At 29.3% G+C, this 24280-nt stretch overlaps 2 protein-coding genes across 2 annotated transcripts; both read left to right on the top strand.

The window, feature by feature from the left end:
• Positions 1-1044: 1044 nt before the first annotated feature.
• Positions 1045-2956, top strand: LOC101262227 (benzyl alcohol O-benzoyltransferase). The gene is made up of 2 exons (XM_069287022.1): positions 1045-1723; positions 1847-2956. Exons 1-2 carry the CDS (start codon positions 1205-1207, stop codon positions 2783-2785), a joined length of 1458 nt encoding a protein of 485 aa, XP_069143123.1. The 5' UTR covers positions 1045-1204; the 3' UTR covers positions 2786-2956.
• Positions 2957-6920: 3964 nt separating this feature from the next.
• Positions 6921-8581, top strand: LOC138337550 (uncharacterized). Its single transcript, XM_069287467.1, has 5 exons — positions 6921-7207; positions 7301-7424; positions 7513-7794; positions 7879-7998; positions 8072-8581. Exons 1-5 carry the CDS (start codon positions 6921-6923, stop codon positions 8579-8581), a joined length of 1323 nt encoding a protein of 440 aa, XP_069143568.1.
• Positions 8582-24280: the final 15699 nt, after the last annotated feature.

Genomic DNA, 24280 nt, shown 5'->3' with positions numbered 1-24280 from the left:
ACGAGCGATTTTCTCCAAAATATTTTTTCAGTTTTTTAAAGAATATCGCTACAAGTGCAACGATTTTGGCCAAATTTTTTTTTTAATATAGTCGCTGCCTTAGGCAGCGATTTTGATGTTTTTTTTATTTTTTTTATAAAACAATTCACATAGTACTACTAATTAACTCCACTTCACCTCTTCCTATTTTCATGGTGATAAAAAAAAAACCACCAAAAGTGCTGCCAATGCAGCCAATTTTTTATTTTTTTTTAAAAAACCACCACTTTATAAAATAAAAATAATGTTTTCACCAAATGCAGCGATTTTTTAACCTTTTAAAGACATTTTCTGGCAAAAATACCGCAGTGCAATAATATTTTTTTTAAAAAAATTGAAAATATTTTAGAGAAAATTGCTCATGGGTCAGCAATTTTTAATTTACGTGCGATATGATCGATGATCTGAATGTCAATAATTCAACATATAATTTTAATTTTACCTTCTATTGTACTTGATATTTTAAACTTCAACACCTTGATATTGAATTGAAAATTTAATATCCAAACTTGGAAAATTCTAAGTCTTTGAAGTCATTTGAAGAAATTAACACCAAATTTCCTTTTAGAAAATAAATACTTTTGATAGTAATTTCGTTGTTGAATATGAACACTTCCACAAATAAATAAATCATTTCCACACACAAAGTGGCAAGTCTATTTCAAGTCAATGTACCATGAAAAATGTTGAAATTCACGCACATATTTTCTATAACAACCATTATCATGTTAGCTACTAGAAATTAAAATAAAATTGACCAAATCATTTTTAATAAGATATTTTATTTTTCGTAGTATACTTTTCTTTTTAATTTTTATTTTGTATTAACTATTATAAAAAGATATTTTATTTTTCGCGATACACTTTTCTTTTTAATCTTTATTTTGTAACAACCATTACCATGTTAGCTACTTATCACAATGAAATTAATCAAATCATTTTTACTAAGATAAAGTTTTCGTGACACATTTTTTTAAAATTTTTTGTACCATAACAACCGTTACCATGTTAGCTACTAATTTATATTTTAAATAATTAACAAAAAGTTTCTAACCACAAACAAAACCACTTACTTCCACAGTGTCGCACAATTTCCTGAAAATTGCCATACATTATTGTACCCCTGTTATTACCTCTATATATAGCTTTTGTGTTTTGAAAAATTATGTACACAAACACTAATCCAAAATCTTCTTCATATCTCCATTTTTATTCAATAATGGATTCAATTAAGCCATCCTCATCACAATTAGTATTCACGGTGAGAAGGCAAAATGCAGAGCTAATTGCTCCAGCAAAGCCAACTCCACGTGAAACTAAATTTCTCTCAGACATTGATGATCAAGAAGGTCTTCGATTTCAAATCCCCGTTATTAATTTTTATCGTAAAGATTCGGATATTTCTACGGGAGGAAATCATGACCCTGTAAAAGTGATTAAAAAGGCAATAGCTGAAACACTTGATTTTTACTATCCGTTTGCTGGTCGGCTCCGGGAAGGAAATGGCCGGAAACTGATGGTGGATTGTACCGGGGAAGGAGTTATGTTCGTGGAAGCGGATGCTGATGTGACCCTTGAACAATTTGGAGATGAACTTCAGCCTCCATTTCCGTGTTTGGAAGAACTCCTTTATGATGTTCCTGGCTCTGCTGAAGTTCTTAATTCTCCTCTGCTTCTTATTCAGGTACTAAGAATTTTGAATCCATCAAAATTTAAATAGTGAATCCATCTGCCAATAGTTAAAAGTTTTTGTTAACTTACAATACTTGAATGTTTAATTAACGAATATATATATATATATATGTAGGTCACTCGTCTCAAGTGTGGTGGTTTCATTTTCGCAGTGCGATTAAACCACACAATGAGTGATGCAGCCGGTCTTGTCCAATTCATGACTGCTGTTGGTGAAATGGCACGCGGGGCCTCTGTTCCGTCTACACTCCCTGTCTGGTCCAGAGAATTGCTCAACTCCCGTGATCCACCTCGAGTGACTTGCACCCACCATGAATACGATGAAGTTCCTGATACAAAGGGTACAATTATCCCATTAGATGATATGGTACACAAATCATTCTTTTTTGGCCCTTCTCAAGTCTCAGCTCTTCGTCGATTCATCCCTCCTCATTTGCGCAAATCTTCCACTTTTGAATTGCTCACATCAGTCCTCTGGCGCTGCCGCACAATTTCCCTAAAACCAGATCCTGAAGAGGAAGTTCGCGTGCTTTGCCTTGTCAATGCACGTTCCAAGTTCAATCCACCCTTACCTAACGGCTTCTACGGGAACGCCTTTGCGTTCCCCGTAGCAGTCACAACCGCAGCTAAATTGTGTAAAAATCCATTAGGATATGCTCTTGAGCTAGTGAAGAAGGCTAAGTCGGACGTGACGGAAGAATACATGAAATCCGTAGCGGATTTGATGGTGATGAAAGGAAGGCCTCATTTCACAGTGGTGCGGACTTATCTGGTGTCAGACGTGACTCGAGCGGGATTCGGAGAAGTAGATTTTGGATGGGGGAAAGCAGCGTATGGTGGACCGGCTAAAGGAGGAGTAGGAGCAATCCCTGGTGTGGCGAGTTTTTACATACCATTTAAAAACAAAAATGGTGAAAATGGAATTGTGGTGCCTGTATGTTTGCCTGCTTTTGCAATGGAAATATTCGTTAGGGAACTCAATGGCATGTTGAAAAGTGAAGAAGATCCATTAGGCAAATACACAAACTATGCCATCATCAAACCCGCACTTTGAAAAGTTACTACTATATGAGTTTGTTTTATGTGCCAAATTTTACATATAGCTTTGGTATAATTTATTTTTTGTTTGGTGGGTTTGGATGTAACATATTTGTAAGTTTGCTTCTTTATCGTATGATCCTCTTTTAATAGTCAATTTGATTGAAAATGTTTATCAGCAAATAAAGCCACTTATTACTAATGAATGCCCCTAACAACAGATGATAACGTACAAAAGTTAAATTTTTCAATATTAGCAAGAGTTTGTTTATTTCAAAACATGTATACTTACTTGAAATACGTCTAACATGCATTGACATGTACATGGTATACACACAAGCATACACTTGTATACATAATTATTGGATGTTGTATATCGTGTGTAAATTGTATGTACAACGATGCATAGGGTATACAATAAACAATGCCAAATGTGGATAATGTGTATCACTTGTGTATCACGTGTATGCCACAGTATATATAATGATACAAGTGCCATCAAGTGACTTATTTCGCTACATATAAGATCGATCCTTACACATAACACATCGACATATTATTTTTATATCATTTTTTCGTGTATATGTTAATATATGTACATTGGTACCCACGATATACCATCGATTAAGTTCATCATACGATCGTTTCACCACTACCACCACCGCGAAAAATAACGAGAAGAGTTTCATCGGGAATTAATCTGTCCAAAATTTTGATCTCTCTTCTTCATACTCTATTTTTAATCAAACACTTCATTAATTACTTCCTCCGTCTTATTTTATATGGCATTTTTCGCATTTCGAGATTTAAAAATAAGTGTATCTTTGACCGTAAATTTTTCATAAATCATTTTAACATTTTGAATTATCAATTATTGTGACTTATAGTGATCTTTACGTAGTTTACAAATATATAAATTTCATTTCAAAAAATTTGAAGATTATATACACAAATGTCAGGTCAAAGTTAAACTGTTTGATTCTCGAAAAATGAAAAGTGCCACATAAAATAGGAAAAAAAGAATATTTATTTTCGTGTCCGATCCATTAATAGTGTATTAGTGAGTGTGTATCTAAAATTTAAATTAGAAGGGCTTGAAGCTTGACTTAATTTTATGGATTAGATTCTGACTTTGATTGATGAGTTGAAACAATTGTGGGTTCAAGGGGTTGAAACATTTGATGTGTCTCTTAAGCAGAATTTTAATTTGCGGGCTGCCTTAATGTGGACTATTAATGATTTTCCAGCATATGGAATGTTGTTAGGGTGGATGACAGCGGGAAAGTTAGCTTGTCCTTATTGTATGGAAAATACTAAATCATTCACTTTGAAACATGGTCGTAAAAATTCTTGGTTTGACTGTCATCGACAGTTCTTGCCAATGGATCATGAGTTTAGGAGTATGAAAAATGCATTCAGAAAGAATTCTGTTGAACAAGGTTATCCTCCTCCAATCTTAACTGGAGTCAAGTTTGGGAGAGGGTTCAAAACTTTCCAAAGGTCGCAAAAGAACAACCCTATAAATTTGATGGATATGGTGTTGCACATAATTGGACAAAACAAAGCATATTCTGGGAGTTACCGTATTGGAAGGACAATCTTCTTTGACATAATCTTGATGTCATGCATATTGAAAAAAATTGCTTTGATAATTTATTTAACACAGTAATGGATGTCACTGGCAAGACAAAAGATAGTGTTAAAGCTAGAATGGACTTACCTGAATATTGCAGGCGAAAAGAGTTATGGTTGCAAGAGAAACAGAACAACAAGTTCTTCAAGCCTAAGGCTAGTTATTCATTTACAAGGGATCAAAAGCGTAAAATTTGTGAATGGGTCGAGCAACTTAAGATGCCTGCTGGACATGCTTCAAATTTAGGAAAATGTGTTGATATGGAGCATGGAAAATTACATTGTATGAAAACTCATGATTGTCATGTCTTCATGGAAACATTACTCCCCGTTGCATTTAGTGGCTTGCCTGATAGAATTTGGAAACCTATGACTGAAATCAGTTTGTTCTTCAAGGACTTGTGTTCTAATACGTTAAGGGAAGACAACCTAGTTCAGATGGATCAGAATATTCCTGTAATTACGAACAAGTTGGAGAAGATTCTTCCACCTGGATTTTTCGATGTGATGGAGCATCTTCCTGTACATCTAGTGCATGAAGCACGCCTTGGAGGTCCGGTTCAATATAGATGGATGTATCCTTTTGAGAGGTAAATATTTAACTATTAATATTTTTGTATTAATATGTTGTTTAAATCAATGATAACAATTTATAATATAGGACTATTGGAAAGTCTAAACGGGGCATGAAACAAAATCATAGAGTTGAAGGCTCAATGGTTCAATTCCATCTTGGTAGGGAGATAACTAATTTTGGTTCTTATTATTTTAAAGGAAGTGTGTCATGCTTTCAAAATAGACCCAATTTCCATGACGATGGTGGTGAGACTATGAAGCCACTATCAATCTTCAATCAACCAGGCAAAGGTTCAAAAAAACGCACAAGGAGGAATCTTAGTGCCATTGAGTTGCAGTCTGCATCTGCACATGTCTTATTGAATTGCCCACAAGTTAAACCATTTGTTGAGTAAGTTTTTTTTCTCACTAAAATATGTAATTACAAGACAACAATTAACTCAATATCCATCTTCTTTGACAGTTACTTTGTGCATTTATATGGCAATGAAAGAGTATTTGAGAATTCCTCAAAGTGGTTTCAAGATTACGTAAGCCTTATAATATTTTCATAATACTATTATTATTAAATAAATTTAATAATAATTGATGCTAATTTCTTACTTTTTAAATATTTATAGATTTATGACACAAAAAATGGTCAATTTGACCAATTTTTGAAGGACATTTTTTGGGGACCCATCAAGACTTATTCAATGAATAAGTATGTTGTTAATGGTTTTAAATTCACTACTGAAGAATACTCCAAATATAAAAAAACTAACAATAGTGGAGTTTGGGTAAAAGGTGGTGATGGAAATCTAGATGGAGTTGATTATTATGGGGTACTCAAGGAGGTTTTGGAAATGGAGTATTCCGGTTGGCCTACAAAAAAAATTATATTATTTAGATGCAAGTGGTTTGATCCAACACCCAAAAGAGGTACGAGAGAAATCAAACAAGATAATATCATTGAAGTAAAGCACACAAGGGAATATGAATCTTATGATCCTTTTATTATTGCACAAAATGTTAAGCAAGTGTACTATGTTCCTTATCCCTTGCGTCCAGATAAAGCTGATTGGTGGGTGGTTATTAAAACCAAACCCATGGGCCGTGTGGAAGTTGAATATGTGTTGGATGTTGCATACCAAAATGATGATTCATCAATTGTTCACCACACCGTCGATATTGAATTAGAAAATGATTTAGAGCATCCTGAACACATATTAGAAGAGGTTGATATGGAAGAAATAACAAATGAAGGGGCAAATGCAACAATTCATGAGGATGAGTTTGAGTATGATGATGAGGATGAAGATGAATATGAGGACGATGATGATGACGAGGATGAGGATGAGGATGAGGATGAGGATGAGAATGAGGACGAGGATGAGGATGAGTTTGAGGAGGATTAGTAATTACCATTGTATCTCTGTATTGATTGCTTTATAGATTTATTAATGATACAGAGAGTAATTTATTAATCTATATATCCTTGTGTGCCTTTTGTTTTAATTTCAATAACTTCAACTTCATATATTCTCGTGTGCCTTTTGTTGGATGTTGTTTTCGATATTATTTTGTACTTGTGGCTGTGACTTTATTTTATTTTAAAAAGTGATGAACTGCTAGATAAGCTACTGAATGATGTTTGTCTCTCATATCTTCAATATCTAACAACCTTTGACTTGAATGTTTTTGTTACTAATTAGATGACAGGTAAATGTAAGAATAAAGATATTGATAATGGCCCCAAAAAGAAAAAAAAGAAAGAAGGTATGGTTAGTAGACAACAAACAGGTATACATATAAGATCAGACAACACAACATCTCTCCCACCAAAAGACACTCAGCCACATTGCTATTCTAGGCGGACCGTGCCTCCACGTATTAATCCTCCTTCGACCTATATGCATCTACCACTGGAATATACTCAGCCTCCCCCTTAGGTACCTTTGATGATGACCTTATCAGGGAATGCTACCCCACAGGGATACGGTGTTTTGCCTCCAAAGGATAATCGACCAACGTCTAGTGTCTCTCGCACTAATACTCACAACCCTGCAGACTCACAGCCATCATCATCATCTGCTTCACAACTTATGATGTCGAGTCTTCGCATTCAAGGTAATAGTTCTGAGCCTAACACTCCTACCACAAATCAGTCAGATACACCTGGTCATGACAATACACAAGTTGGCATGAGGGACATGCATAATAGACTTGTCATTGAGCCTGAAGGCTACACGTAAGTTTTTTTTAAAAAAATATGGTATGTTTATTATTATATGATTTAATTCTATTTGTTTTAACTTGTAAATGTTAAAACTTTGTATTACAGTTTCAATCCAGATGATGTTGTGGGGATCATTTCTCAGACAATCAAAGAACTCTATAGAGATGCTTATCCTACATGGGGCAAGTTCCCTAGCAATCTCAAGAGACAAATATTTTTGGAGTTCAGGGTATATTCGAATTTATTTGTTTAACACTATTAAAATACTTGTCTTCATTAATACTTATCAAATAAAATAATTTATGCTTTGATTGTAGAAAAAATATGTTTGGCGTCCGGAACATGAGGCCAAAATTTGTGCAAACTTTCACAAGAAAGCTACGCATACTCTAGCTAGTTTGTTTAATAAAGCTCGTAGAGATAATAGCAAACCTAGCTGGGTTCTACCGGAGGATTGGGAAAAATTACTCGTGCATTGGAAATATGATCCAAGATTTAAGCAGATGAGTGAGATCGGTAAAAAGGCAAGATCATCTACTAAGGGTGGTTCTCTACGCACAAGTGGGGCTCAAAGTCAAGGAAGTGTGAGGAGGAAATTGGTGTGTATCATTTTTCTTTGTGTTTATATATTTTATGTATTAATATTTAATTACTCTTGATTATAACTTTATTATTTTATGTAGGAAAAGGAATTAGGAAGACCGATAACTCAAGCTGAGGCATTTAAGGCAATACACATTAGAAAGAAGAAAAATCCTGAAGATCCAGACGTGTGGGTTGAACCGCGAGCTGAAGTGACCTATGTAAGCCTCTAATTTTAAAAAATAATTACTTATTTTCTAAATTTATATTCTCATATGATAACATTCAATTTAGAATCGATATCTTCAAGCTTTGAAGGATTTACAACAAACTCTGCCGGAAGAAAATCGAGGTATGTCACTTACTCAAGAACAGGATGAGAGAGTTTGGTTAGACTTGACTTGTGGGCCGAGTAGATATGGGTATGCATATGGAATGCCGCATAAAACCTTCCGTGAATTTTCTTCTGAGTTTGAAGGCCTAAATAGTTCAAATCATGATGAATCAATGAAGAAAAATTTGGCTATGGAGAAAAAGATTGTTGAGCTATCTAGCCAAGCCGAAGAATCACGGGCTAGGGAAAGGCGATTGAAATTACAGTTTGCGGGTCTTAAGGCTCAATTCGATGCATTACTTGCCTCAGGAGGGATTCCCCCTTGTTCTGGTGATGTCACTTTCCCTCCCCGACCTCCTCAATCTCAACCTACTCAATATCCAATGTATGGTCAACAAAGAAATATGACCCATGAGACTAGTAGTGATGAAGAAAGTGATGATTATGTGGCAAACACACTACCACATTAGTGTAGTTTAGACTTGTGATAGTTAACTTATGGATCATTTTGTTAACTTTATAATTTTGTGATGGGAATCATTTGTTTTGTGAATACATGATAACGTTGGAATGTATTATATAACTTATGGATATCATGGTTTTTGTTTAATATATAATTATGTTGAAGTGAGTTGCAATTGAGTTGATAAGAGAATATTTAGTAAATGTATTGCTTCAATTGAGTTTTTGAAGCTCTTTGAGTTTGATTTGGGTACTGACTTAAAATGACAGGTGATGAGAAGCCGCAGAAATAATAATTTTCTGCCAGTTTTTTACCAGAAAAAGAGACCTCATGAGGTCTCTTTTTTGCATTAATTTTCCAGATAATTCATAATAGAGACCTCATAAGGTCTCTTTTTTGCATTAATTTTTCCAGATATTTCATAATAGAGATCTCATGAGGTCTCTAATTACCATTTTCTATTTTATAAATGCAGAAAAGAGACCTCATGAGGTCTCTTTATTAAAATATAAAATTAAAATTAAATAATATCTTAGCGACCTAATGAGGTCTCTTTATTAAAATATAAAATTAAATAATATAATAAAATTTTATATTATTTGAAATAATATAAAATTAAATTAAATAATATCTTAGCGACCTAATGAGGTCTCTTTATTAAAATATAAAATTAAATAATATAATAAAATTGTGACCTCATGAGGTCTCTATATAAAAAATATAAAATTAAATTAAATAATACAATAGTGACCTCATGAGGTCTCTTTTTTGTAAAAAATCAGATAATTTGTTGGTGACCTCGTGAGGTCTCCGTTTGGCGACCTCATGAGGTGTCTGTAAATAAGTGACCTGCATTTTACTGACCTAGCGTTGAGGTCTCTTTTTCGATCTCTTTTTTCCGAAAATAGACCTCGTGAGGTCTCTTTTCTAGGTCTCTTTTTGGCCTTTTTTTAGTAGTGGTGTTTGAATTCAATGGCTTGAAAATTTTCGTTTTGATCTCTAAAACTTGTAAAGATCAGATACTTGAATGTTTGTATTTGTAGAGAAATTTAGTACTTTTGATCCACAAGTTATCTCTGACTTCTTATTAGAATTTAAGTGTTTTTTTCTGAATTATAAATACCCATATTTCAATTAGTTAGATTTAAGTTGACATGAGGATATCCAATTGGTTGGAACCACTACATGAAAGATGAGCTTTAGCGTCGCTAAATATGTATTTATAGCGGTAATTAATATTCTTGTATATGTCCCTAAAGGTTTTAGCGATATTGGATCTAATGACACTCTTTATTAATGTATTTATTTAGTAAGGCTAAAAGTTATTTTTGTTGTAGTGAACATGTCATTTGTATATATGACCTTTAATCTCCTTTCAGGATTCTCGTAAAGTTCTTCACAAAATATTTCATAATTTAGGTTTATAACTTCTATTTTAATTATTTGTAGACGAATTCTGTATCAAATGATGGATCCATATCCTCGAATCTATAAAATTAGATCATGAAAAATCCAACTTCAAAATTTGTACTCGTATCGTACACATCCGCACCCGAATTCGAACAACTTTACATTTTAACTATTATGATTTTGTTGGTAAAACGTTTTAATTCCTGAATAACTTTGTTTATACATGATAAATATAAGTGACTTTAGCAATTAATTTAGAACTATACCTTGGATGACCATGCATATAATTGTCCTAATTTATTGGAGTTTTTGCCCGGATATTAAATTTTAATTCAAGCCGTCTTTTGCCCAATTCATTTGTTATAAGGAAAAATAACTTAAATACACAACTATAATTTTTATATTCTTCAATTTTCCCTACTTTGTTTAAATATTACATAATTCCCTATTTTTTTTATTTTAGTGTAAGTTTTTAGATACATTACACTCTCTCCTATAATACACATTTACCAATTTTAATGCCTATTTTTTCTCCATTAAAACACTCAACCTCTTAAATCAGTTTTTGAATTTTAAATTTTTTCCATTTAAACACTCAACCTTTTAATCAGCTTTTTAATTTTGAATTATTAAATTTAAATAAAAGAACAAATTTTGAAATTTTGAATTTCAAAATTCAAAAATTATGGAAGCAGGGTAACTTCCACTGCATTCTACCGTTTTGTTCTTACCAAAGTCACCTTTCACTTCTTTTTTTTCCTTAATCGTCTTCATCCCACTATTTCTTCATAACTTTGAATCTTCTCAACCCAGCAGATTTTTCTATTTTCTTCTTTTTATTCTTAATCCATATTCGACTATTTCTTCCTAATATTGAATCGTAAGAACCCAGACCCTTTTTATAGTTAATTCATCATCAATTCGTATATTCTTCTCTTTTTCGTTTTTGTTAATTGTTCTATTACTTCATAGTAATATAAGTGTAGTAAAGTATAATCTGTGCTTGATGATACATGTTGAATCTGTGTGTACATTGTTTAGTCAATGTAATGATACATGTAGTAGCTATGTATCACATGTTCTGCATGTAGTATGAATTCCTGTATGATATCATGTATCAGTAAGGTATTAGTTGTTTAGTTGATTTACTCATACATGTTTTGAAATTTGTTATAATGTATCATTCATTAAGTTTAATAAATGCTTCATCAGATATAGTTGATGATACATATAGATTCTTTGTGTATGTTGTTTAGTCGCTGTTTATGATACATGTATTAGACATGTATCACATGTTATAATGTTTTATTTAATTCAATGATACATGTTATAGACATGTATCACATGTTTTTCATATAGTATGAAATTCTGAAAACTGAAACCATGTATCATTAAGCTATTTTCAACTATTGCCAAAGCCTGTGTATCATTTGTTGTGCCTTCTACACACGTTATTTCTCCACTTCTTCCATCAAAGTTATGTACAGTACCACTATTCTTCTCAATTGTGTCAAGACATAATGGATATATTGAAAATCCAGGCTCGTTTTTTTTCAGTTCAAAATATAGTTTAATACTCATATCGTTCTTAAGTTTCATCGGACAGAGTTACCTTCTACAATGTATCGAATTTCAATTTCTTTCCTTGATACATCAATGTCCAACTCGGCCGCAATTGCTGCTTTGAGATTAGAAAACGAAATTGAATCACCAACAACGATTCCATCAATTTTGTAATTTTCATACTGCAATTCGTTCACCCAAATTCCGGAATATCTCATCAAAATCGAAGTATTCATCTTTAAAAACCCACTGCAACAACAAAAAAATTTCGGCAGCTCCAATTGTTTTCTAAATAACTGATACAATCTTTGATTTTCAAATTATGAAATTAATATCCAATTAAGTGCTGATTTAATGCTGATTAATGATCTGTTACCACAAATTAAGCTGTTTTAGTAACAGCTTTAAATTTACCATTTTTATCCCCTATTTTTTCTTAACAGTTTTAAGTTACTATGTATCATTTACCATGTATCATAACTTTCTAAAGTATCACGGCTCAGCAATTTTAAGGGATTTTTTGTAATTATTAAACTTATCGGGACAGAATGTAATTATTGAATTACACTATGGGATTCCTTAAATTTATACTTGTTATAATCTAAGCCTCTTTCATTACTAATATAAAATATGGAAAAATTAAATTAATTATTATATATGTTATATTAGCTCATTTTTATCTTGTACAAAATCGATTCTTATTTTTTGATTTTTATTTGCTATAGTTGAACTTGAACCTTTGTGAAATCTATAATTAAAGAGATGATGGAATATTTTGTTTTTGTTTCTTGGGGAATAACTTTATTATATATATATATATATATATATATATGGAGTATGACTCAGTGTAAGAATCTTATAAAAGTAATTGTGACTGCATTATATTCTATATGGGAAAAAAAAAGAATTAAGTAGTCCCTCATTAATTTACAGCAAAGATTCACTACAAAAAATGGTCCACACAAGCATATAATGGTTTGATCTGTTACATAGAAAGTAAGATGAAATAAATAAAAATTTGTACACGTGTATATATAGCTACTCACTATTTTTGGAAATAAAGGGAGAAATAGATTATTTTATCCTTTATGTAATACCATTTAATAATAAAAAATAAAAGCTTATAAATTTATGGTCGATACTATTTTTCATTATTTATATAATTATAATTTATTTCATTAAAAATAAATAAAATTATTTATTATTATAAAAATATGACAATTTTTTAGGCATGCTAAAAGAAAGATATACCACTTAAAGTTATAAAGTGGGACGAATCTAGTAGATCTTACCATGAAAAGTAACTGAAAATATCCCTAAATTAAAGATATCCACGTAAAGCAAGTATTTTTTTAGAATGACAAAGAAAGACCATAATGAATTTGCGAAAAAAAAAACAAAAAAATTGACTTTAGGTTGTGTTCTGTACGAAAGTTATACCACTTTTTTAAAAAGAATGATTGTTTTTTTTTAATATGATTCAAAAAGAAGGGAGAAAGGTCTGATATACTTCTCAACTTTGTTATTTAGAGCTGATATACCCCTCGTTATAAAATTGGCTCATATATACCGCTACTTGTAAATAAATGGCCCACATATACCCTTTTCCTCTAACGGAAATGGAAAAAAAAAATAATTTTAATCTAAATTTTTATTATTTTTTTCTAAAAAATATAATCCCATAGGAGTAAATTTAATCTTTGTCAAACATATTTTTTTTTGACTTTTTTTGTTTTAATGACTAATTTGTAATTATTATTTTGATAATCAAATTTATTTATGTTTTACTAATATTATTGTAAAACTTATTATAGATGACCAAATTTTTTCTTCAAATACGAAATTAAATTACAATACACACAAAAAAACAGTTTAAATTTTTTTTCTTTAAACTAAGGAATGAAAGAAAAAATAAAATAAGAATAAGAAACTCAAATAATTATAATAAAAGAAGTCAAAAAATAATTTATGTATGAAAAAAATTAAAATATATCTTGAACTTTGATAAAAAAATCATATATACCCCTAAATAATTTTTTTAAAAAAATTAGAAGTAACAAATATAAATTTAAAATTAATTTTTTAATTTCCGTTAAATAAAGAGTATATGTGAGCCATTTTGTAACGGCAGGGGTATATGTGAGCCGTTTGTATAACGGTAAGGGCATATATGAGCCACTTTTATTACGAGGGGTATATCAGCTCTAAATGACAAAGTTGAGGGGTATATCAGACCCACTTTTAAGTAATAATTTTTCAAGTGGCGAGTTTAAGATTACAAGATTAAAGGATAATTTTATACATTTAATATAATATTAAGGCCTTATTTGTTGCTCCTAATGGAGGTCTGAATCTTAATCATTCAGATTCAGCGTTTGGTTTTTAAATCTGAATCTGAATCATTCAATTTAATCCATTAAATTTATTTATTTTATTTTTAAAAAAAAACTCTTAATGGGTCTGAAGATATCTGAACGAATCAGATCTGTAGGAGACTCTTTAACAACATTCATACTCATTTAATAAGTTATCAAATAATAAATCATCGATTCTCTACTTTAAGCATATCTTTTTATCTCATAACTAAAAATTTTCTTTTTCTCTTTTCTCAATCAAACACCATTTTCCCCCCTCTTAAACTGGTAAGTTTCCATAAATCCTTTCAAGTTTTTTTTTTTATATTAATAATTTTCTTGTATTGACTGCGCCAAGAACACTTTTGGTGTATTGGTGTAATGGTGTTTATCAAAGTTTTTGAAGAAAGAAATTATACTCCAAATCATGATTATTAAAACTTTTATACCTTTTTTTTTTATAATAAAAAATAGGGGTGGACATAAATGTCGAAAAACCAAAAATCGAACCGAACAAAAAAAAATTATTTTTTTGATGTCTGTTCTTCGGTGTTTCGGTTCGTTATCGGGTTTTGTCGAAATTTTGATTCTTCAGTTCAAAATTCGGTATAAGGGTCCTGAAACTACGGTGCACCGAAAAACCGAAGTTTATTTAATAAATTCAAAATATTTAAATTATATTACTTAATTTATAATATTTTATTCATTCACCTTGATCTCTTCTTAGCAATATGGCATCCATTTTTGCCCTCTTTATCGATTGTTTGGTGGGAATCCATCACATGTAAACTTCAAGCAATTGTAGTTGGAATGGAATGTGGAAGTGCTTATGAGATTAAAACAATGGAATTATCATGCAATGGTAGTCGTATAAGTGCTATTTGTTTCGCCAATTTTGATGAAACAGAAGGAAGTTGTGGATCGTTTAGCAAGGGAAATTGTTCAAGTGAGCAAGATGTTGTTACTCTTGTTGAAAAAGAATGTATTGGTATTCCCAGTTTATTTTTATCCACATCGAAAAATCGATTTAAAAATATCGAATTATATCAAATCGAAGTAGAAAAAATCAAATTCAACCGAACTAGTTTGGTATAAACTATGGTGCGCACTTTTCTAAAATTGAATATCGAAAAACCAAATTAAAAATTGATTAAACCAAACCGAAGAACTGAACAGCCACCCTTAATCAAAAGTGATAAATTTTGATGAAATGAAAATTTTATAATATTTTATTAATTTAATGTTAATTTCACATTCACATTCAGATGTTGAAAACAAACAACATTAATTATCTAATGTTCAGATGTAGAGACTACATCTTAATATTCAGATGTGTAATCAGATCTAAACATCTAATGTCTATTTAGATTCAGATCTCTTAATCTTAATTAAAATAAATAAGGCCTAATTTAGAATCACATTATCAAAAGTCTTTTTTATTTTTTTTATAACTCTATTTTAAGTTAAACTAAATCATTTTTCGTGAAACGAAAGAAATATTTTTCATAAGAAAATTTGTTTTTATCTGAGGCGGGAGGAGAGGGGAGGGGTCCCTAAGGGGTGGTGGGGATAGGATAATCAATGGGTAAGGTATTGCGTGGGTGGGAGGATACGGTAAATATACGATTTCATTTTTAATAATTTTTCTGTTTTAATGTAAAAAATTATTTTCTCATTTAAGGAACTTTTATATATATATATATATATATATATATATATATATATATATATTATTTTATAGGAAATATTTTTTAAAATTTTTATCCAATTAAATATGAAAAAAAGATAAGAAAGTAGTTCATATGTTTCTTTTAATTGTCCACTTTTGAATAAACACATCTATTAAGAAAATAATTAATGACATAGTAAGTTTATCATTTTTCCTTTATTAATTATGAAATGGATGTAAATTTCTATATTTTTCAAAATAATTAATTATTTAATTATGGATATAATAGATAAAAAAAATTATCTTTTTTAATTTATCAAAATAAATAAATAATTAGAGCTAAATATAAAAAAATAGATAAATAATTAGAAATAGAGGCACTAATTTTTAAAAAATATTCATTACTCAAATAGAGCAAGTAACTATTTTAGGAATTGAAGTCCAAAGAGAGAGAAAAAAATATCTTACTTTTGAATTGGTATCCTGAGAATGACGAGCACTTCGAGAGACTAAGGGCGTTTATATTCGGATAAAAAATGATTCAAATGGAAAAAAATAAATAAAAATACTTAGATAGATAGATGTATTTGGTTTATTTTCTTATATTTATACATATATAATATATTATTTTTTATAAATAATTTTAAATATCTCTTTCGTTTAGGCTAAAATAGTGAATTTTATTCACAAACAAGTCAGTATTAAAAAGTTTTGTAATGTCATTCATTCTAGCGATTTTCGTTTTGAATGAATTTTTGACTTTTTTCCTATTTCAAATGAATTAATTTTTTTAATTTTTGTGTCAATTATCAAATAGCCAAGCCAAATCAAAATGAAACTTATAATAACTAAATCGATAAATATATAATACATTTAATTTCAAATAATTTAAAAACTAATTAAATTAAGGGTAACTTTCACATATAACAAATAAAAAATTTATATTTATATGTTATAGCAAAGTTTGCATAATTGCGCTCCATAGCAAACATAGAAAATGTATAATTCGCTAGACATATACAGTTGAAGCAAATTGTATAAAACAAAGTGTATAAAACAAGAAAGAGAAAGACACTTGGGCAGAGAACTGTATAAAAACGAAGTGTATAAAACGAATTGTATTATTATAAGTGTATAGATCGATTATATACAATTTGAATTTGTATAAAATGAGAAAGACAAAAGAGACTTGACAAAGAATATACAATTGAATTGAATTGTATAAAATGAGAAAGAAAGAAATTAGATACAATTTGAAAATTGTAAAAACGAGAAAGAGAGAAAGACAAAAGAAACTGGGCAGGGGAGTATTTTTATTGTATAATTATAAGTGTATACGACGAAAATATATGTACTTGCATGTGTATATATAATTTTCTCACGCTTTATACAAACAGAAACATAATTTATACATTTCGCTTCTGTTTGTATAAGTGAAAAAGGCGAGGATGGCGGGCGAGATTTGGGAGAGTTGCGAGCGAGATCTGGAAGAGGGAGAGTGGGGAACAAAAATATATGTATTTATACAATTTTCTCTGCTTTATACAATTAGAAACAATTTTTATATACTTGTGTTTGTATAAAAAGTGAGGAAGCGAGCGAGAGATTGAAAGAGAGTGGCGAGCGAGATATTTGGGAAAGAGGCGCCTGACAATTTTTTGCAAGCGTTTGCTATGGAGCACAATTAAATCAAACCCCAGTTACTCTATTTATTTTAAATTGTTAGTTTGCTATACTCCATTTATTTTAGATTATTAATTTGCTATTATATACAATTTTCCCTTAATCAACCCATAATCATCCCTACCCAAAAGTTATTCCCAAGAGGAAAATGATATAGTTATGGTGGCACTTTTGAAAATGTGAAGCTTTACAAGGTTGAACTTTTTAAAAAACAGAATATATAGTAGTGGTAAGGAGAAGACACTTAAAAAGTTGACACTAATAGAGTTGTTTCGAAATAACATTTGCAAATTCAAAATTTAAAATTTATACGCATATCTCTTTTAACACTAATATAAAATTGCGATACTATGTGAAATATCAAAAATAATTAGATATCCGTCTATTTATTTACCTTCCACGCTTGCATGCAGGGTTCTTTCTCTTAGACAATTTATTTCCAAAATTTCATGCCAAATATCTACACAAGACAAGGTTAGAGTTCGAATTTCCTTTGAGTACACAAAGATAATTATCCAATACTTTACGATTTATCTTTTTGATAAATTTATAATCGATTTCAATATAAATTGCATTGCAGCAATAATCTGCAGATCGAATTATAGTATGACGGAAGGTAGCAGCAAGAAGCAAAGATGTGATAGAGTTGTAGCAAGTCATGACTTGAACAGAAAGCCAAGGTTTAGATGGACAGTGGAACTTCATGAGATGTTTGTTAAAGCTGTTAATGAGCTAGGAGGTCCTTATGGTTCGTCGTTATATATTATATATTTATACAGAATCGAATTCAAAATTTAAATTTTAACGAATATCTATGTCGTTGTTATTGAAAATTGTCATGAGCAGATGCAACACCGAAGAATATTGTGAAACTCATGGATGATGAAGATATCACACCAGAACATATCAAAAGCCATCTTCAAGTAAGTAAACCTCTTTATGCATGTGTTTTCAGTTTTCTTTTTTTAAGTATTAGATTTCTAAGATTAATAGATTATATGGAGCATGAGTGTATTTGAACGGGTTGGTTCGGACTTTTAAATTATCAAATCAAATTATTTGTGTCGGATTTTTGAATTTATAAATCAAATCAATACAGTTCTGATTTTTTGGATTTTTGAGTTTTTTCGGGGGGTTTCCATGAAGAATTCATACAAAAACATATAATTTACTTCTACTTCAAATCTACCAAAGTGCAATTATCTAAGGTGTTTTTTTAAGAAAATAACACAAAATATGATATGATAATGACACTAAAATATCCAACAAAATATGATAATGAAATCGCATAAAACAATTATTGCAAATTAATAAGTCATAATGAGATTGATTGTAATTTAAAATTATTAAATCATGCTAAATAAGTGTGATAAGTATTAATTACATGACTGAATATTAAAAGATAGTAAAATTAGATTATGTCTTTTAATTGTCTAAATCTATATAAAACTCAAAAATCAATATTTATTAATACTGTCATTCTTAGTGTTGAATTGATTTTCTTTCTCCATTTGTATTAGTTTGATTTTGATTTAATCTTTATTATAATTATGGACAATAATTTTTATTGGATCATTAAGAATTCTAAATTCCAAACATGAAATAAATATTAAAAATAAAAACTATGAAAAAATAAAAGAAATATTTTAAAATTATATCAAAGTAAATATTTTTATATATAAAATCAAATTGTAAAATTATATGTATGTAATGTCGGATTAATTTAATGTCGAATTGGTATTTTTTTAGTTGAAACCAAATCAATCCAAATATAATTATTTTCTTTTCTAACCCCAAACCAAACTACTAGTCAATTTTTTTTATTTGATTCGATTTTCGTTTCATTTTGTACACCCTAATATGGAGTGTAAGATTGAAAACATGAACGAGAGGGAGGAATTTTTAGTGTGCTTAGGGGGTTCAATGAGAACGAGGAAAAAATAGTTTTTTTTAACGATTTATGAATTTGAATAAAAGTAGATTGTTATGAAATTATATAAATTTAGAAGAAGAAGAAAGTAGGGAGAAGAGAAAAGACTTCTTATTTCTTTTGAAGTATATTTAGGATTCATAGATCTTTTATCAATCTTCTTTACAATGAAGGAAAACTCTTTATTTATAAGGAAAACCTTACTTGGTCCCCAAGTAGGATTCCTAATCATATCCTACTAGGACTCCACATAATTAGACATTCACTATAATACAAATTGTTTATAACACTCCCCCTTGAATGTCGATAGATTATGTGCCTCGTTAAAACCTTACTAGATAAAACCCAGTGGGAAAAAAATCTAGTGAAGGAAAAAGAGTACACATATCTAATAATACGCATTATGGATGCCTCATTGAAAATCTTACAAGGAAAACCCAATGGGACAAAACCTTGTGAGAAGTACATCGCGTATTAACTCCCCCTTATGAGAACATCAATTCAGAGACTAGAATCTTCGTTTTCCAAGCTTGTGCATCATCTTTTTGAAAGTTGTAGTTGATAGAGACTTGGTGAATAAATCAACAATATTGTTACTTGAATATACCTCTTGCCTGTTGATATCACCATTCTTGGGAGCTCATGAGTAGAAAAATTTTGACGAAATATGTTTTCTTCTATTTACTTTTATTAATCTTTCCTTCAAGATCAAAGATTTCTGCAAGTTCCTTACTTTAACTTCTTTAAACAAATAATCTATTGCCTTTTGAAAACTCTTCAAGAGTTTCAATTCTAGTTATCAACTTGCACAACAATATTTGTATATGCTTCATGCATTTTGAATCGATTTAATTCTTATAAAGATTATAAACAAGTTCTCCAAAAACTTGCACATACTTTAAATTTTGAATCCTTCATGACTTTTCATATTAATTTTGTCAAGTGAGAACATTCAATATTAAATGTATGATATGTTCTAGTGACTAGATTGCAAGTCAAATAAGCTTTACTGCTTACCAAGATGCATCATTCCACTTTTCACTTGATAATTATTTCTATACAAGTATGTTTTAATAGATGTAGAATTCATATCCTCATAATCTTTTACAATATTGCGCGCTATTGTATCAAAGATATCGTCAACGATACATCATTTTGTATCGATTCACAATACGACAAAACTTATTGAGATCTCATCACTTCATTATTTTTAGGTAGCTAACCCTCTCATGAGGTTTCATAAAGTGTTATGTCGTAGGCTCTCCAAGAGCACATTGTCTCCTTACTATGATCATTTTGATTCTTTGATCCTCCCCTTTTTTCAAGGATTATTTTATTCAGAATTGATAAGTCTATCATGCTTCATGTATGTCATAGACTTTATCCTTAAGGGACATTCAATAGGAGTATTTACAACTTTTGTGTTGCTTCTAATCTCCGCCTTATGTTAGACAACCTAACATATATCTCAATCTTTTGAAGAATCTATCTTTGTGCATCGTAGTATATTCATTAATCATATATTGCACATCAAAATTATCAGAAGAAAACTATTTGGTCCCTTACCATAAACCAATTAACAGAAAAATTGATCATAACTTATTGGTTTGATTCATACAATTATGTTTGTATATAATATCATATTTCAGATCAACACATGAAACTTTATTTTCATAAGCAATGATTCACTATGTGAGACATTTAGTGTCACATCATCTTGAGTATTTATCAATATTACCAAGATAAATTGTCTTGATTACATATTTTGAAATTGTGCTCTTAACTCAATTATTTTTGCACAAACAATTTTGTGAACGTCAAACTACTGGTTGACAACAAAGGCACATGTGATTATCTTATTGATGCATCTTTTTATCATATCACATGATAGGTAAATGGACTCATATTCACCTTTTATATTTTTCAGAATTTAGGGATTTAGTCCTAACTTTAGTTGATCCAATCAACTTTATCACGAGAACAAGCAGCGTAAAGAATTCTGAAAGAATCTTCATTTTTTCAATATATGTCCATTACTCAGTATGCACATCTTTGGGATGACCAAATTATTCATGCCAACTAATAGAATTAGTAGTACTCGTAAACTCCAAGTTTACTATGCCATGTGCCTTTTGCTTTAGTAAATTTATGATTTACTATTTTATGAGTAAATTTCAATTTATTTCTCCAAGAGTAATTTTTAGATTTATTACTTCACAATTACTTTACCCTTTAGGTGAGTCGTGATTCCATTATTGAATGAACTAACTGAAGAAAATTGTGCATGTAAAATATTATTTGTGCCAACATTTTTACAAACATCAAGTTGCGAGATAATAATAGGCACACATGAGACCATTGTCACGCCACTTTTTTTTCTCTTAAATTTTATTTTTTAATTTTTTATTTTCATTTTAATTGTTTGAAAGAAAAAGAGTTTTTCCAATTAAAATGACGTTTTGAAAAGGGATAATTATTATTTAGAGTCGCCACTTGGAATTGAGTTTTGGTGTTCCAAGACACCTTATTTAAATCCCTAATCAAAAGGAAATTTGACTCTATTTTTATTGGTTTGCGAACTAGAAATCCGGGTAAGGAATTCTGTTGACCGAGGGGAAGGTGTTAGGCACCCCTCGAATTCCGTGGTTCTAGCACGGTCGCTTTATTAACTTTAGTATGACTTAACTTAATTTTTTGGACATTATATTATTTAATTAATAATAAAATTGTTATTACCCTTAAATTTATTTTAAACTTATTAGAAATTGACTTATTTATTTTAAATTGTTTTAAATTTATTTTTTTATGCGTCCATTAATTTTAAACATGAAACATCCGTATATATATACATTTTTTTTTATATTTGTATGTTTTTATTTTTTTTAATGTTATTATAGAATTTTTTACAAATTAGAGTTCGTGTGGAAAAAAGATTTTTGAGTTCAAGATAATTTAGGAATATATATTTATTTATTTATTCGATAAAACAAATAAGAAAAATAAATAAATTTTATAAGATTTGAAATTAGTTTTTATCAAAAAATCCTAAATAGATTAGGAATGTTATTTCTTTTTAATGAAACAAAATTTTCCTCTTTTTTTTAAATCTTTTTTTTTCTTTTTTTTTCTTCTGCACGTTTTTGTTTATTTTAAATTTTATATATTTGTTTTTTTTTTGTTTCTCTGAAAATCCGTTCTCTCTTCTTCTTCTTCTTTTTTTTTTTTATCATTATTTTTATTTTATTATTATTTATAGTTTTTGTCTTTCTTTTTTTTTTCAAATTATTTTGTACTAATTTTGTTACTCTTTTATTTATATTTTTTAAATTGTGTTGTTATTTATTTATTTTTTATAATATTTGTTTTACTTTCTTTTAGAAAGTTTATTTAAATCTTTCTTTTTACGTTTTTTTTTAATCCTTTCTTTACTAATTATATATTTTTATAATTTTTTTATTCCACTTTTGTCTTCTCTTTTTTTTCGATATCTTTTTTTCCCACTTTTTTCGTGTTTTTTTTTACTTTCTTTATTTTTATTTTCTGTTTCTTTTTTTTTTAAAATAAAAGAATCTGTTATTTTTCCTCTTTTTTTTTTGTTTGTTTTATGCTTGTTTTTTATTTTATTATTATTTATTATTTTTTATTCCTTTGTTCTCTTTACAATTTCTCAAGTTTTACTTTTTTGTTTTTAATTATAATTAATAATAATAATTATCACTATTTTATCATGAACCTCTAGATGAAATTTACAATATAAAAGAAATTACTAATTATTTATATCCTAATCTAACAAGTCTACAATAAATTCAACAAAATCTTCTAAAGTGAAAATAGACGGAAAGATATATTAATCTATTTAAATTCAACAATTCAGTATCATGAAGCGACATAAATTGCAAAATCTATCTAAAAAACATAATAATAATAATAATAACAATAATAACGTAACAATAATCAATATAATACATGTGATTTGAAGTATTTCATGCTATTAGAATCAACTTTTCATAGAAGTAATATTATTTAAATCATGCGAGAATTTATAGTTACCTCGCTGCAAAAATTGATACCACAAAAGCGAGCTGTTATCCACGAATTCGGAATCACGATCAAATCTCTAACTCTAACCTAATTCTCAAAAGAAATAACTTGTCTTTTTTCTCTTTGTGTTTGCTTGTCTATCAATCTCAGTTTCTGTGTGTTCTCTATATTTCTCTCTGTATATTTTTTTTACATCTCTCTGTATCTGTATTTTTCTGTGTATTTGTGTATCTGTGTTTCTTCTCAACTGAACGTGTTTTTATAATAATTTTGGCTAAGAGTTTGATGCTAAATAAAAAGAAAGTAATAGAGTTGGATTAGGATTTAATTTGAAATATTGTTGAGGGAATTGGGGTTGAGATAAGGATATAAAATAAATAAATAATAATAATAGAAAATTAACAAAAAATTAAAAAAAAATATGTAAATTAAACGTCCAAATGAGAGAGACAAAAAAATATAAAAAATAAAAATAAATGGGATGGGATTTTTTAGCAAAATAACTTAGGAAGTTGGGAATAATTAGGATAAGGGGAAGGTAATTTGAATATTTAGGACTCCCCTTTTTCGTCTTCTACCATTATTTTTAAACTAATTAAAAGTTGAAGATTTAAAACAAATACCATAAATTCATAATTTTTTATTATTAAAGTAATTTACACAATTTATTTATTTTTTATTTATTTTAAATATAATCTTTTTTTAAAATTGGTGTTAAATCTTTATATTTTGGTAAAAAATTAGGTGTTCACAACCATATAGAAGAAACATTTATTAGGACCATTAAATATTTAAACAATCCACTAGGTGGATGACTAGGTCCACAAATATCTGTATACGTTCCTAGAACGCAGAGAATTCAATCTGAACTTTCATTTATGATGGTCTCACAATTAACTTGCCTTGTTAACAAGGAGTACAAGAAAATTCACGTCTAGCATGATGGCTTATCACCTTATTCACTCTAAAGAATGGATCTGTATTTTTACCATTAATCAAAGGCTCGCATTCTTCATGAATGGAACACAATCATCTAAGTACATCAAATTCTGATAA

The sequence above is a fragment of the Solanum lycopersicum genome, chromosome 7, assembly GCF_036512215.1.
Source record: "Solanum lycopersicum chromosome 7, SLM_r2.1".
NCBI classification, from domain to species: Eukaryota; Viridiplantae; Streptophyta; class Magnoliopsida; order Solanales; family Solanaceae; genus Solanum; species Solanum lycopersicum.
Note: the sequence above shows the minus strand (reverse complement) of the source record. Positions and strands in the feature narration are given on the sequence as shown.

Coding starts and splice junctions, on each gene's coding strand:
- LOC101262227 (XM_069287022.1), top strand. CDS start 1,205: ATGTACACAAACACTAATCCAAAATCTTCTTCATATCTCCATTTTTAT. Junction 1,724..1,846: donor CTCCTCTGCTTCTTATTCAG/GTACTAAGAATT, acceptor ATATATATGTAG/GTCACTCGTCTCAAGTGTGG.
- LOC138337550 (XM_069287467.1), top strand. CDS start 6,921: ATGACCTTATCAGGGAATGCTACCCCACAGGGATACGGTGTTTTGCCT. Junction 7,208..7,300: donor ATTGAGCCTGAAGGCTACAC/GTAAGTTTTTTT, acceptor TTTGTATTACAG/TTTCAATCCAGATGATGTTG. Junction 7,999..8,071: donor CGCGAGCTGAAGTGACCTAT/GTAAGCCTCTAA, acceptor CATTCAATTTAG/AATCGATATCTTCAAGCTTT.